Consider the following 16,523-nt stretch of genomic DNA (forward strand, 5'->3'; position numbering starts at 1 on the left):
CTAGACACTGCTCGCCTGTCCCGGCCACTACCTCCAGGTTACGTGACGGGTCTTTTGGCTGCCCAAGGTTCCTCACCCGATACACTCTACGACTGCTGGTGTCCGACACGTACAGAACCTCCCCCATTGGGTCCATGGCCAGGTAGTATTTATGAGCAGGACTGGTGCTAATAGGAGAAGGTGTATAAGATTAGATTTAGATGATACACTAGTGGCAAATAATAGTATTTCTAGTAGCAAGTTTTGGATTTTTTCTGATTTTCTTATTTACCCACAGTAACATAAAGTGATGCTGTCCTATTTTTGGAAATTCTAATATTACTCAGTATTCATGACTAGACAACACCATCAGTTGAAGTCAAGGTATTTAGCAGCAAACAGGTCATCCCTGTGAATAGCATTAGTGTGAGAAACTCCAGGGGTACACTTGTGCCTGCGCTGGAACAAGATTAATGTCCTCTAATTTAAATAGTACAGATGGCCACAGCCACAGCAGCTGAGTAATAGTTATAAGTGATAATCTCGTTCTAAGAATTTAAATCAGTAAGTTTGTTAAGAAAAAAATGTATGAGCTTATGAATTCACAGTATTAAGCCAGTGATATGTTCCTTGTGGCTGATATGTTCCTTGTACGTCCCTGCTATAACAGTAATAATCCCATGAAGTGAAGCCATCAAAATACAAACAAAAAAAAAACAAGGAAAAACAATTGTCACATTCTGTGCCAGTAGAAAAAATGGTGCAATTCCCCCCAAAACTACTGTAAAGCATCCTTTAAACAGGGAGAAGCAGAGCTGTTTAGAAGGAAAATAGTGTGCTTTAGTAATATGGTACAGCTTTTTCACATTATTCTTTTATATGTATAGTATAGACTATACATTGTATAAACCTGATAGAAGCGTATGTCAAGGTAAACATTATGTAATTCATTCTTTTGTGGTAAATCTATCCACTGTAACAATAAAACACAATGTGTGTGACATTTTCTTTTATTTAAAATTGAATTTCACTTATTGTGACTTCATTATGTATTGTAAAACTATACAAGCTTGTGCAACGCTCACCTATAGTATGAGTAAGTATGAATAGCAGTATACAAAGACATACCATTGCTTGTTATTGTGTCAGCCAAGGTTTTAATGTGCTAGACATATGTCTGACAGAATTTAAGCATCCACATGTCAGGCAGCAAAAAGGGACCTAAGTGCAAACTAAATGAGGTGGAGAACATAATTCATGCCTACCAAGAGCTGCGTCCTTATATAATGTTTCTGTGATATGATACCTCTGTTGTCTACTGCTGCATGTAGCATGTTCATGAGATGTATTTTATGTATGTGTACATATGTCTTTGTATGTAATGTGGCCTAATCCCAATGAGCTATGTAGACACATGACTGTTTATTGTTCTAGCTGTTATTGTTAGTTTATGGGAGGTAAGAGTGGACAAACACTGGAAGTTTATTCAGCATGAGGCATAAAAGGAAAGAGTATGTGGAATCATGTATTTTTCATACTGTTTTAATGAAACTGTCTTTTGTCCCCAGTGTAAGCCTCAGGCTTAAATTAGCACACTATGAACGCTGACTTAATTTAACCTTATATTGACTATGAGCAATGCACTGTGCTTTGTGTAGGAGGAAAGTCAACACTGTGCATGTAGATACAAAGAGATGGCTTGACATGCCTCTATACATATAGTTTGGAATTCACTAATTACAGAAAACCTTTTTTATTAGGTCATTATGTTGTATCATTGAGACTTGAATCCCGTGATTGCAAAGGATGTGAGGGTAAATTTATACTTTGCACTTTGAACATTGTAACTAAGCAAGATCCAAGAAATTACTCTGTAGTGTGAAATTCAATGTCATCTGGGTCTAGTCAAAAGCTTCCTGCTGTTAAACTCGAAGACACCCAGTAAAAGTGCTTTTTTTTCTTCTATTCAAGGAAAATGTCTTACAAGGGAAATTACAATGTCAAGAAAAATATTTCTACTGTCATGCTTGACAGTGCCATATTCATTGTTATACAGACCAGAAAACATTTTTATATTTCTTAACATTTTCTCACAGGTTACTAATAGGCTCCTACAGTTTAATTGTCTGTTTGCTTTGGACAGCAATTGTACAAAGTGAGACTATTCTACCCCCAGTAACCATTAATCTCTAAAGAGAAAACTTCCCTCTGCTGTTAGCCTCAACCTTCTCACAACTCTGAAAAAAACCACACACAAAAAACACTGCAACATAGGCAAGGGTGCTGTCAGTCATCTAGTCCATTAAGTGCATAACTGTTTACAGAACTCTGCACTGAACTGCCCATACATAATTTAAGCTTGATCCTAAGAGAGTTATTCACTGAGTTCCAAAGTGTGCCACTGCTCTGAGCAGCATATCATATTTGTTGGACCTCTTGAAGCAACCGCAAGCATTGCACGGTGCATATAACTGATTACAAATCAGTTCACCTGTCTTATTCTCAATTAGATGCTCACAGCTCTGAATACATTTATCCAGTGGCAAGGAAATGAACAACAATAACAACCACAGCACAAACAATCCCACTCTAGCCTCCCTTGTTCCCTCCACACATAATAACAAAACAATGATCAGAGATGATAGACATAGTGATCTAGCTGTTCCTGACTGTCTCTCTGAATCGACCGTCTGGGCTCTCAGATAATATTGTAGAGGACTTCCTCCTCTATTTGCTTTACTCTTTGCTCAAACTCTTGAAGGGAAAGAATAGACTATGGTTTCACAGTGAGTACATCCTATATTGTCTCCCCTCGGAGAGCACCTTGTTTTGAAGCCCTGTTGGCTGATAGGCACTTTGCTGGGAAGAACGTGGAGTGAAAAGCTTTGAAAGCTGAATATGGATGAATAATTAATGTATTTGACTTGGGAGAACAATAGTATAGAATAAAAGAGAAAGACTAACGTGCCGCTAACAGTAAAAAGCTGCTGTGGAGAAAAAAGGAGGAAGCAGGAACTAAAGGAAAAACCTCCAGGGTGAGGTGAGGGTACCCAAAGTGCCTTTAGAAGAATCCAGTTGCTACAGGCTAAGACCTTTTATTTCCTGATGTACAGTATCCCAATGGATGTGTGGGACTAACTACACTATCCATTCATTGACTTCATCCGTTATGTTCCAAATTTGAATCAATTTTAAAGTGGATGTTATTCACTTACCAATAATAATAATTTTTGGCTTTATCTACTTTTATCAATCACATTCTGCCATTCATCCATCTAATTATCTGGGCCACTCTACAGTCTTTCTACGTACCCCCTGGCAACAGCTTACCCCCTGGAGTACAAATACCCTGGTTGGGAAACACTGGCTTAGGCCTTCAGGTAGGTATTTAATTACTATGGTTTGTGCATCACAGGCACATTTATATTTTTCCACTTGCAGACATATGTACACACACACACATACAGTACAACCATAAACACCCATGCTAGAGATATGACATCTTGAAAAATCCTCTCTCTTTTCAAATCCGATAAACTCTCTCTGTGTCTCTCACAAACAACCACACACGCACACACAAAATCGTCTCGATATAACCCCTGATAGTGGCGCACATGCAGACAGGCACACAAACATCTACACACACATATCTACACACACAAACCCTATAACATCTGTCTAATCTTCTGTCGAACATGGTGTATAGAGCTCATACCAACATCTCAGGCCTCAGGCTTTTAGTCCAGCTCTGGGTGAATGAACCGCTGCATCCTCCAAACAGAGTTCTGGTAATCCTCTAAAACAGGAAATCCTTGACATTTTGGCCGATTTCCAATCTACAAATTTAATATCGCCTGGTGAAATTTAAATGAGGATTTGATAGATCTGACTGCAACCTGAGTATATGCAGATTTTGGGTGTGGTTTGTGTGTACATGTGTGTTTTTGTTGGAAGAGGGGAAGTCAGGTCAAAGCAATTTGCAGCAAACAAACCAAGATAAAGTGCTGTGAGACATTTTGCAACATGTCCTGTCTTTTCTCTTGACACATGTTCTTTGTGAGTATGTGTGTTTTGTGTCAGGATATATAAAGGAGGTGTTAATCACCAATTCTCACCTGTGTCTGGTGTCCCGGTTCCTGGTAAAAAGCCATAAAGGAACATTTAGGAGAGAGAAGAGAAGGTAAAAACAATCATTTATGATTCTAACGAGAGTCACTTAGAATTTCATAGGCTACAATGAGTCAATTCTCTTCTCATAAAGTGAGATTAGGGTTGATTTAGATGAGTGTATTGTTTTACATTAAACATCAATCTAAACAGGAAGCTTTTTGGTATTTCCTCCCAGAGGACAGAGAAGTATCAAATACAGACATTATGAAACCTCTGTCTGAACCAGGAATATTAGTCAGAGATACAATAATAACAGAGAATGAGAGAGTAAAGTTACATAAGAAGAACACTTTACAGGACAAATGACTGTGCAATCCCATCGAGATTCTACGGTTGAGAAAGTACAAAAATAGAGAATGTAGTGCCTGCAGCGCAGTTGGAGATATCATCGTCATAATCCACAGAAAAAAAATATCTTTGTTTCACAGCGAAGACTTTCAGCTTCTCTCACATCCTAAAGAGGTAGATTAGAGTCTGTGATGTCTGAAACCTCACACGCTAGGCTTTCGCATGAAGACAAACTTCAGAGTGTGTTCTGTCAAGATCAAAAAGATCACAACCGCAGATGCCAACCAGAGATAATGCCACACTAACCCATATCAGCCCAGCTAATTTTGTTTTAATTGTGCTCAAGTCAATCCAATGCTCAAAATCCCACTGCTTCCCACTGTGGGAGATCCCTACCGAGATCAGACTAGTTTTATCACATGCATACCCAACAAGATCAGGATTCTCACTTGAGTTCAAGTATGGTTCTGGTATAACCATCGGGATGAACCCTGCGGATGAAGTTGAAATCCCCCACATAGAGAGAGCCATCAGGGCCACTGGCAAGTGCCACAGGGGCAAACAGCATCATGTCCCGGGCTGCACCGCTGCAGCTCGGACCACAGGGGACGCTCCGGTAGAAACCATTCCCCATTACAGTACTGATGACAGGAGGCTGCTGGGAGAGGAAGACGTTTTCCCCATTTCCCTTGTGAAGGATTCCTGGGGAGAGGGGAAGGCAGTAAATTCCTTAAAGGCCGTTATTACTGTGAGTGATGGGGTCTCACATGAACACATAATTTTCTTCCAAAGTTAGAGCAGTTTTGATTATTTCATATAACAGACTGTCACCATTTGTTGTTTCATCTGGGCTCCTCTCACTGCTTTTCAGGGGGGTGGGAGTCATATGGAAAAAGGTGATGTCATGCACTTCTCTGCAGGACTTAGCAATATTTGAAACTCAATGTGATATGTTAATGATGGGCTGTTTGGCCGCTGTCAATCAAAGTCTTAATAAAAATGACTACCAATGTTAATATCTTTCCCCATACAATTTGACTGTTGTATATTTAGTAAGGAATCTTTAATATTGTAGAGAGGTACTTATGATTGGAAACTTTTTTTTCATTTTTTAACTGGTATATATTGAGTTGGGTTTGCTGATAGTATGACATCGCCTTGTCACCACCTTGAATCTTTGCTATCTAGGTCCACAATTGAAATACTTCTTGGGAGTTTATATTTTTTTCATTGACATGTGAGTGGTATGATGTACTACTGAACATTCTGATCCTTATTCAGCTGGTATACACTGTGTGTGACATATAGCTCATTTTGCATTTGAAGGGCAAGTGTGGCAGCAAGCCTCCTTGTTCCAAAAACACAAACAAACAAAACACATACAAAAACAATACACAAGTATATTTTGTGTTTATGAGAACTCACCACTGCGTATGTTGAGGGCATGGTGTTTGTCTAGTGACCAGCCTCCCAGGTTCGAAGGGACCAGTTCAAATCCTTGCATCAGAGCAGTCCTCCTCTCCCACTGGATAACACCAGGGCATGACTCATACTCATAGCCAACAGATACTGAAACACAAATTCATATGCACATAAGAGGGCTTGATGTTATGTACAGTAATAGCTATGTGCTGAAGCCCTGTTGTGTCTAACACTACAGTATGTATGGTGGCATTTGTGCAGAACTTGACAACTCGACTTTACACATACACGCACACACGTACACACACACACAGACAAATACACACGTACAGACAGACACACACACTTCGCATCACTCTCAAAACTATATTGTATTGAGTGGTGGAACAGATGAAAAGCCTGTAGCGAGACCTCATCAGTGTCTGTGTTTGAGAGAGATCAGTGAGAAGTGGAGGCGTAATCAGGAGGAGCCCGTCTTCATGAAGGAGCCCTAGAATTAGCTGCTTGGCCTCTTAGTTGTAATGATACGCTGTGCAGCATCCCACTACAACTAACAACTATCAACAGCTTTTTTCGGCTTGGCAGGATTAAATATGTTTCAACAGTAATTTACCACTTCAGACTTGGAATATGTTTAAAGGCAGCAGGTGACAAAGCCGTAGGAGACTCGGAAACATGTCAACACACAAACAGGTTTAACATACATATCGTTCTGCAACACATGATCACACATACATGCAGAAACAAATGTATAGACAAAGTCATCAGCCTACATCCAGAGTACATTCACTCAAGTACTGTGCCAAAGGGCAATTAGAAGCAAGGGATTAGAATATCTTAAATCATGCTACTTTCTATTTTTACTCCACTGCATTCAGTTGACAGCTGTAGTTAATTACATATTATCAGCATATAAGGTACTCCATGATGTGATACTATAGATGGGACAACCCAACACCAGTATACAGAGTACTCAAAATGAGTTCTGCTTAAATCAGTCACAACACTAAAATACTGCAATAATAACCCAATAATGTAAAATCTAATAACATAATAACTAAGTAATATTCAACTCAGAAATTAATATAATGAACAATGTTTTCATATTCTGCTGATAGTACTTCTGTACTTAAACTTTGATGAAATTTTGAAGGAAGAGCTGTAATGAAGTTTTTATTTAAAGGTGCATTAATTAATTTTTTGGCTAACTGGGGGCAGTGGAATAAGCTGCTAACATGACACTAATGTGTTATCACTTCATGAAGTGGTTATCAAACAGTTCCTTACATCCAACAGACACTAAGCAACATTATCATTAATCCAGTTGTGTTGTGTTGTGTTTCTAGACATGTTATTTAAGTCCAATATTCACCCTCCACTTGCTTACAAAATATCTTTCTGTTTAGCAGCTAAATGCTATGTTCACAAGCTAGTCGCTAACTTTGTCAGTAGTTTCATCATTTGTTTTTATAAAACTATTGATTAGTGCAGCTTAAAGTAAAACATTTATTCATATCATATGCACATTTTTAGATTGCTGTGAGTGCCTGGTGGGCAATGCTTTCATTAAAAGTAACTTTCCACTGAAGCAGAGTTAACCTAAAAGTAAGAAAATGTTGTATCTTTCCTGAAGTAAGATGTTTTGAATATTTTGCCCACTTCTGTTTTCAAGTTAAATTTGTGGAATGCAAAAACACTCTTTAACATACGGAATAAATTAAGTAGCAGGAGTTCAATACAGTTAACTAACATTAAAAATGATATAACACTGCTTAAATGAAGATAATGATATACTGTACAGTAAGAGGAGCTTGACAAGTTTGACACAAAAGCTGTAGAAGAATAGTTGTCGCTGTCAGTCACTGTTGGCACTGATCTGTCTAACTTGCTTCTTTGTAAACCAGCATGCCTGTGAAGTGATGGGCACTCAAGGGAAACTGGGGAGCAAAGTCAGCATAAAGAACAGTAGAGATGGTGGAATACGTAAGTAGGGACGCTCTCATTATGCACAAACTCAGGAGATTCCCTTTAACACGAAGAGAAACTCTCAGCAGGCACATAGGGCCAACTTAAATCTCCAACTCAATGGGTACAATCGATAAAGTGATTGGTGAGGGAAAATAATGGGTAATTTGGGACACTGGGGATTCTGACAGAGAAAAAGAAACCTTCTAGTGTTGGATAAAAGTTCTTAGTCCAGGAACTATCTTTTAAGTTTATTCAAAAGGCTCATTTGTTTCAATTTTATGTGTCTTAAGCCCTGATAGGCCTGTGATCTTGTGTTTTTGAAGGACAGAAACAGAACTGAGAGTCACTGAGTTTAAATTCATATTGAAGTAATGCTTGGATAGACAGATGTTATACAAAAAACACTTTCCTAAAATAAAAGCATATTTTAAAATATAACATTACTATTGTGTAACTTCTGACCTTTAAATTCACATTGCACCCCCCTTGAAGAGCCTGTTTCATGACCTGGAAACCAATCCATCCTTATGAAAATGCATCAAAAGGTACCATAAATAAACTGCCGTCAATAGGGACATTGTCCTGTTTCTTTTTAAATTCTACAATAAAACTGACTTTATTTGAGGAACAAGGCTTTTCCAGGACAAAAGGGGCAAAGGAATCTCAAAGGGAAAGTGTCAGTGTTTTGAGAATTGCTTCACAACCGAATATTACTGTAGCTATATTACAAGAAATGACACACACATCAGCGCACGTATACACACTCTCCCACAAACAATGCGCATGCACACCATACTACATGAATGCACACTCAATATCTCACAGGTGAAAGCTTTCATTCCCCTCTGCTGAAGCCTCAGGCAATGTGTTCGCCCCAGCAAACAGAGCATGATCTCCCTTTCTCTGGCTATGTGCGAGCGCATGGAGTGTGTGTGTGTGTGTGTGTGTACACACACACATGTTGGTGCATGTGTGAGTGTCTGTGCCATTGTGCCAACAAAGCACCAAGAACTATAGAGAGGGAAGGATCAGGGGAAAACATGGGTAGAGAAGAGAGAACAAGGGAGGGCAGAGGAAGACAGGAGAGAGGTAACAGGGGAGATCAGAGAGAATGGAGAAAATAACAAGCAGGGAAGAAATGAAAAGAGAGTTCAGGAGAGGACAGAAACACAGGAAACACTATGAGGGTGGAGGAACTTGGAGGGGTGGGGGTGGGGGGCAGGGAGGGAGGTGGCTTAGCAAAGCACGGTAAATAAGAAAACAGGACCATTTGAGTTGAGGAAAGGTGAGAGAGCTGGAGCAGATGAAATGCAGCTCTAGCAGATAAGGAGAGGAGGGGATGGATCAGGAGAAGGCCTAGGGATGGAGAGATGCAATCTGTGTATGAGACCATACACTCAAGTGGACAAAGCTTCTGGTATGCTGGCAATATCTCTGTGCTTATGGAAAGCTCTCTCTCACAGCTGCAGTGTTTGTCTACAACCATCCACAAAGAAAAGTGATGAACTCAAGATAGTGGAAACATTATCTCTCAAATTACCAATAAAAAGTTCAAAGGTTTAAGCTTTTATGGCACCTTGGCTGTTTATGCCATAATGAACCAAAAGTGCATTAACAGTAACAGTATCCAGTATATCATTTTTTTCCACGGGTGGGAGAAAAGAGAAAATGGGCCACATCCATGAGAACTTCCCATGCACAGATTTGTATTTAGCATATGCACACACTTGTCTCCATAGAGCCAGTTCTGTCAAAACTGTCCTGACGTGGTACAGCATCTCCCTGCCACTGCAGACGATATCTTTACTGCAAGTTACTCCACAGTATATTTGCAGAGCCATCCATCCTGCCATTCCTCCCTCTCAATACAACTCTAGTCTTCTCTACTGTCAGTCCTGATGGTCTTGGAAAAATGATATAAAATCAGTTCACTGTTCGCCTGTTCACTCCATCTACATCCCACCACATTTATCACATGTTTAATTTCCTGACTAATTTTAGCTATGGTGAACGCTTGCATTCTGGTAAATCTGCTGTTGTTAAACTGCTATTTGAGAAACTAACCCCAGGTACTGCAATAATTATTTTTTCATCAGGCAATCTCCAATCTTTGCTTTCTCAGTGGGACACTGTCCATTAACAATTGGTTGATTACCTACTGAATGGTCAATCATTCAATTATTCAGTCAATCAGGCTTTTCTGCAAAGCAGTTGCTCAAAGCCCAAAGAGTTACTGGAGATAACAATAATATTTCTGCTCTTGGATTTGACATAGTTGATCAAAACATTTTATTTCAGGTTGTGAAATTGGCTTGTGGTTGGCTTCAGGTTGGCTTGTGAAGTGGTAGCTTTTATCATTATTATTATTTGTTATTATTGCGCCGGTATGAATTGATGGCATTATTGCATTTGCAACAGGAGTTGTATAGCATCTGTATCATTATCATCAATGGTCTTACTTTGCTCTTATGTTTCCACAGGTATGATGGTTTCCACATGGCCCAGAGGGCTGCTGCTGTCCTTAATGTATCCAAGATTATTTGGATGTTTGTGCTTTTTTAACAGATTGCCTCTCTGCATCGAATTTATGTTCATTTATAATTCATGTGGGTAAGAACAAATCAGTCGTTTGCACACTTTTCATGACCCAGATGTTTTCTTAGTGTTCTTATTTTTTCTGGGATATTTGCCTTTATTCCGCTGGGACAGTAGAGAGATAACAGGAAATGGGGGGAGGGAGAGAACAAATGTCCTTAGCCAAAGTCGAACCATGGGTGTTGCAATTACATGGCCAGCAGAGCACCAGGACGGCCCAGATGTTTTTGTGTTTTCTTTTATTTAAGACAGAAAGAGGAACATGTTTGTGAATGAGACCTGCTGTATCCTTCTTACCAGTTGCATGAGTAAGGCCCCAGACTTCCTGGCCATAAACATCAGTCTTGTTCCACACCAGCCTGTGGACCAGGCCAGGCCCAGCAGGATACCAACGCTGATACAACCTTCCCTGGACTGACGCACGGACATGCACCTTGGACAGACCGCCCAGTGGGGAGACGGGGGACGAAGGGGAGGGAGGTGTGAGGAGGATTCGCAGCAGAGAGAGGTAGCCTGCAGCACGGGTGCTCAAATAGTTCAGCTTCACAAAGTCACCTGGGATTGAAACTTCTTCCTGCACTGCCTGGGGAGAACAAGATGGAGAGCAGAGTCAGAAATACAGGAGAGAGTAATTTAAAAAAGCAAGGTGTTTAATCATTATACTGCATTTGTATAATGAGTTAACATAATCAGTGCTATTGACAGGTACAGCAAGAAATAGCTTGCGCAATAAGGTGCAGTAAGTACACCACATATAGTATGTGTTAAGCATTTTGCAATTATAACAATGATAATAATAACTTTTTCTTTTACTTGTTAAAAAATAATTTACATGCATGCATAGGTGCAACAATTACACAATGAATAAAGTAGGCTAAAAAGGCACTTATAATAATCTGTTGATCTGTTTTATTGTTTTAAAGCAAAAAAACTTGTGATCATCTGCTGCTTTTCTTTGTCAGATCTGACTGTATTTATATTGAATATTTTTAGGGTTTTGAACCATTGGTAAAAATAAACCCAAAAAACAGCAATATGAAAACATCACTTTGGGCTTTGGTAAATCATAGCAGGCATTTTACTGTTTTCCTCACATTTGATTAACCTGTTAATCAAGAAAATGAACCACAGATTAACTGATAATAACCACAATTGTTAGTTTCAGCTGTACTCTGATGAAAGAAGTCAAGTCTGAATGATAATATCTGTCTGTTCCATGAGGGTTTTCTTGTAAAGATAAGGTGAAAAAGTGTTAACACATAATATACCTTACAGATCAGCAAATAAAATGCTATGCTCATCTTTCATAAACAGTTAAGAAACCGCTGGAGGAAACATTTATTCATCCACTAACATCTGATGCCATTTCAGTCAGTGATTAGCTTAAATCAAATAATCTATTAGACGATGAGACATTTTCATCAAAAGTCTTAAGGCTAAGTACTGTTCTTTCCATTTATTTGCTTGCTGCCCGTTTTTTCTGAGGTGTTATTTGTCATAAGGATAAAATGTTCCCTCTTTTTAACGATCTGTTCATTCCAGTCATCTGATTTTGTAAAATGAGGCTGAACTCTGAAGTACACATGATGTGTTGTGGGGATGAATAACACGTACAAATAAAAAGTATTACTTTCCTCTGCCACAATAGGACAGTGTGACCATAGCACATATTGGATATGACATTTTCTGCAGTCTATCAGGTATCCAGGTAACAAGAAAACAACTTTCTGTGTACCAAGAATTTTAGTTGGAACTGATATAAGATCAGTGTGGTCACTGGGAAAAAAAATTGGAGGGTAAATATGTAATCACCAGTCTGACCTCCACACCTGACTCCGAGACACCTAATTTGCTTTTGTGGTGGGGAAGTATAAGGATGGAGCACAAATTTGCATTTTGCTCATTTTTGAGCTCAGCTCATATTTGCATCATGCAAATATGAACTGAGCTAAATTTGCACAGTCCTGTGAGACCAGGTTGGTTTGTTGCTGAGCTGTTACAAATTGAACCTGAGCGTCCTTTTTACTGACATCTGTACACATTAAACAGTGTATTGTTACATTTTATGCAGGTTTTTAGCCATGCTTGTGCTTTTATTTGTCCAGCACTTTGGCTTATGACCAAATGCCTGTTAAGACTAATGACATTTCCATCTATGGCTGCAACTAACAAATATTTTGATGATTGATTTATCAGGCGATTATCTTTACCATAAATAAATAGTTAAAGATACAGTATGTAACTTTTTTCCCTGCTGTTTTAGTTGTTACATGCTCCAAAACATATCTCAATGTGGAGAGGTACTGTCAAAGGTTTCTGTGACCCAGACTTATTACAGAGCCTGGCAGCAGTGCAGAGATACTCCTCTCTAAAGTTTCTGAGGGAGCCTCGCCCTTCTACCCAATCAGAGGAGGCCAAAGTAAGGGGTGAGCGCTCATGGCTGTCAATCAATACATGAACATGCTCCTGGTCTTCTACTGCTCTCGCACTGAGGCCTCAAGCTAGCTGCTAGAAGACGTTGCTAAGGCTGACTCACGTGCTAGCTGACCTGAGATTCCTGCATTCGCTGAGACAGTGAACATACCAATGTAGGTGAAGGACTGGGTGGAAGAGGAAGAGGGAAGAATAGGAGGAGATGAGTGGTCTGCTTTAGAGTCTATTCCTAGCTCATGATTTACAGAACTTATATAATGTAGCTTTAAGTCTATAAAATGTCCATCACAATACACTTAAGTCCAAAGAGCAATGTCTTGTTTGGTCAATCTGCAGTCCAAAACCCATAGAAATTCTGTTAACAATGATATTAAACACAACAAATACTCACATTGGAGAAGCTGGTTAAAATGGTAACAAACAACTGAATGATTGTCAAAGTAGATATTACAGTAGTTTATAATCCATGTATTGTTTCAGTGCAATTCCTGTCCGCCTCAGCTGTACTTTGTGTTTAGTCCGAAACTAACAAATGTTAGCATGCCAACATGCTAAACTAAGGTGAATATGGTATACATCAGACCTGCTTAACACTAGCACGTTACAGAATGTCATTATATTTACCATACTAATTTTAGCTTTTAGCTCAAAGCACCAGTGTAACACAGCTGCAAGGAAAAATGGATAGTACCTGTAGCTCAGGTACAGCTGGTCCCTTCTCTGCACATGCTCCTGTGTATCTGGGCAGAGGGTACGGCAGGACCAGCGGGTAGGGGCTCAAAACACTCCTGATGTCACACTTAGGAGGTTGAGCTTCCTCCCTGGACATGGTCACCTGTTCCAGAACTAGGAAATTGTTGTTTGGCGTCCAGATTGTGCGTGTTTGTGGGAGGAAGGGTGGGCGCTGGAACATCAACGTCATAGACATCGCGCCCAAGGTCACCAAGTCAAAACTACAGTTAAATGAGAGTAACGCACAGTAAGCCTGGAGGAAGACTGGAAAAACAAACAAATGTGCATTTTGTGTTTGTGTCTGTACCTCCCATCCTGCCTGCTAATAGTGTAACCATACTCTGGATGCTGTGGGAAGGTGATGTTGACTCCAACCAGGGGAGAGCCATCCTGCAGCACGACGCTACCTCGAATCACCGCTACCCGACTGACAAAACAAAGACAGGAAGCAGGGAGAGAGCGAGAGAAAAACATACACAAAGAGAGAGAGAGATGACAGGTTTACAGTGATGGAGAACATAATCACTGTTTGAAGAGAAAGGCATATTGTGATGCGCTAGCCAAACGACCTTGTGCGTGAAGAAAAAGCGACTGCATTTATTTTGCTCAGTACAATTCCTTTCTTTAGCACAGAGAAATCTGCCGGAGATTGCCAGGATACAGGGACCATAAATATAGCTTCACCCACAGTAAAACCTTTCAACACCCTGTCATATTAAAAACAAAACTTCTACATCCTGTTTATATTACAGTGACAGTAGTACCTGCAGCAAAAGAGCTGTGTTGTTCTTTACCAAGCCCTTAAACTATCAGTCACATCTCTGCTATTTTGAAATATTCAACTTGATTTTGTAGGTATAGTGTGAAATACACTGCTTAAACCTGGAATAATTGCTGAACTGGTCAAATGAAGACAGATTTACACAGACACACATGTTGCACACACACACAGGTTCACTGATCGAGCCTATCTGTTACTCCAGAAGAGGGATAAATGAAGGATAGTGAGGTTTCTCCGGGTGGCTGCGTTGCCCCGTTTGTTACTCCTATCCTGAGAGCTGCCATCGATTTCCCCTCTGAAAAAACGGCCACATAATTAATTTATCTGTTTATTTCACAAGTGAACTGGGGAAAAAATGCACTTTGTCATTTCTTCAGAGAGGCATCACTTCTTGTTTTCCAAACTGAACTTTCTAGGTCATCATCATGCCAGCAAGATGCATTTCCTCTGTTAGATGGCAGTGAGAGGCCACTGAAAAATTTATGGTGACACCTTCACCACTGGTGTAAGTGAATGACACATTAAGCATGAATATGTAACAAACAAATACTCTGCAGTTGTAGTCTGACACTGATACCGGACGACAATTCACTGCTGTGTGACTGCTAATCTCCAGGGGGAACATTGATCACTAACATGTGTGCACAGGCATGTGAACACATGGAAAGCCTCATTCACATGCAAACACACACTCTCATTAAAGAAATAACGGGCAATGGACAATTAAATCCATTACTACAGATGCATTTACTTCATTATTGACCATTTACATCTTTGAACATACAGTGCAGTAGGACAACTCAAGGACACAGACACACAAAGCAAACACATGAAGGTATTCAGACTCAGGCACACAAAGAGTAAACAAGCACATACCTGGTATCAAAGGGCACATCTCCAGGGAGAGTGTGTGTGGCTGCCTTGCCAAGGAGGAAGCGTATGCGCCGGTAGAAGCTGTGTGTGTGTGCACTGATGGGCGAGGGGGGTGTGGTGGGGGTCAGCGGGCTCTGCTGCAGCAGGGCAAAGGGATCAGCAGAGCCGTGACACAGGGCGTCAGAGCCACAGCTCAGCTGCTCGCAGCAGTCAGGGTCTACACAATCTATCAGGCCATCTGAAATGGAGTTAAATGTTTATTAAATAAAATAGTTAAAAAAGAAAAAAAAACACATTCACACACAATATTATGTGAGCAACTGCTTAGAGGATACTTGAAATTACACAGTTAACATAGATAAGACATTAAATTTTTATTATGCATAGTCAATAAAGGATCTAATAGATTTAAGTGAGTAAGGTGCTGAGAACACATTTCTATTTTAAAGGCCAAGAAGCTGTATATATGGGCAGAGGAAAAACAGGATGAAGGCACCATAAAACCTCAGAACTGCCAAAAAATAATTTTTGCACTGTTGGCAAGTGAGAAACTCTACTAGAGTGATCTAATCTACAACAATGAACTGCACATGTATCATCATAATCACGAGTATCAATCAAATGAGATTCATTAGGGGCCATCAGTGTACAATTATAGCATCTATTGCTATAAATCAGACCTGAATCACCAGCATTATTTGAATGTGATCCATAAAAGTCCGGCGTAAACAATGGGCAGCGAACACAAACCAAGGCAGCAGGTAATAGGAGCCCGGCTGGCATTTGTGTTTCCTATTTCAAGCCTGTTTCTAAAAAGGCAGGAAACACTGCTGACATTTAAATGCATCTGACCACAGAGCAGAGAGCTAAAGGCCAACAATATTCTATTATAACCTCCTCCTACAAAGGTACAATACTACAATGGTTGATTTCCATAAGATTCACTACTTCAACTTCAACTGAAAGTGCACTGTTAATTGAATTTCTAATACCACTGTCACTGTTAAAAGAATACACAAATCTGTAGCTTATTATGGCTGTTAAAGATAACACAGAGAAGTGCAGTAGGAATGTAGATTTTGAACATATGTAATACATATAAATATGTATGTGCATGATGATTGATTTCGCCTCCTAATGTGTGGAATAAGTAATGCTTTTTCAAGAGGAAGAACAATACATGTACTCCTCTCTCCTATCCATGCAGAATAATTGAAACTCTCTCTTCAAAGTTCCTCTTTATTCTCTGATTACGTGATACCATCTTTCCATCTCTGTCTAT

At 39.7% G+C, this 16,523-nt stretch overlaps 1 protein-coding gene across 1 annotated transcript in view; it reads right to left on the reverse strand.

Annotated features, from left to right (window-relative positions):
* tenm1 (teneurin transmembrane protein 1) overlaps nt 1-16,523 on the reverse strand; it is a 161,143-nt gene that overhangs the window by 39,742 nt on the left and 104,878 nt on the right. The window contains 8 exon segments of the mRNA XM_051072179.1: nt 2-167; nt 4,095-4,115; nt 4,887-5,139; nt 5,863-6,006; nt 10,720-11,005; nt 13,547-13,808; nt 13,895-14,014; nt 15,245-15,479. Coding sequence (XP_050928136.1) covers nt 2-167; nt 4,095-4,115; nt 4,887-5,139; nt 5,863-6,006; nt 10,720-11,005; nt 13,547-13,808; nt 13,895-14,014; nt 15,245-15,479 — 1,487 coding nt within the window.

Source organism: Lates calcarifer, linkage group LG8 (assembly GCF_001640805.2).
Source record: "Lates calcarifer isolate ASB-BC8 linkage group LG8, TLL_Latcal_v3, whole genome shotgun sequence".
NCBI lineage: Eukaryota > Metazoa > Chordata > Actinopteri > Centropomidae > Lates > Lates calcarifer.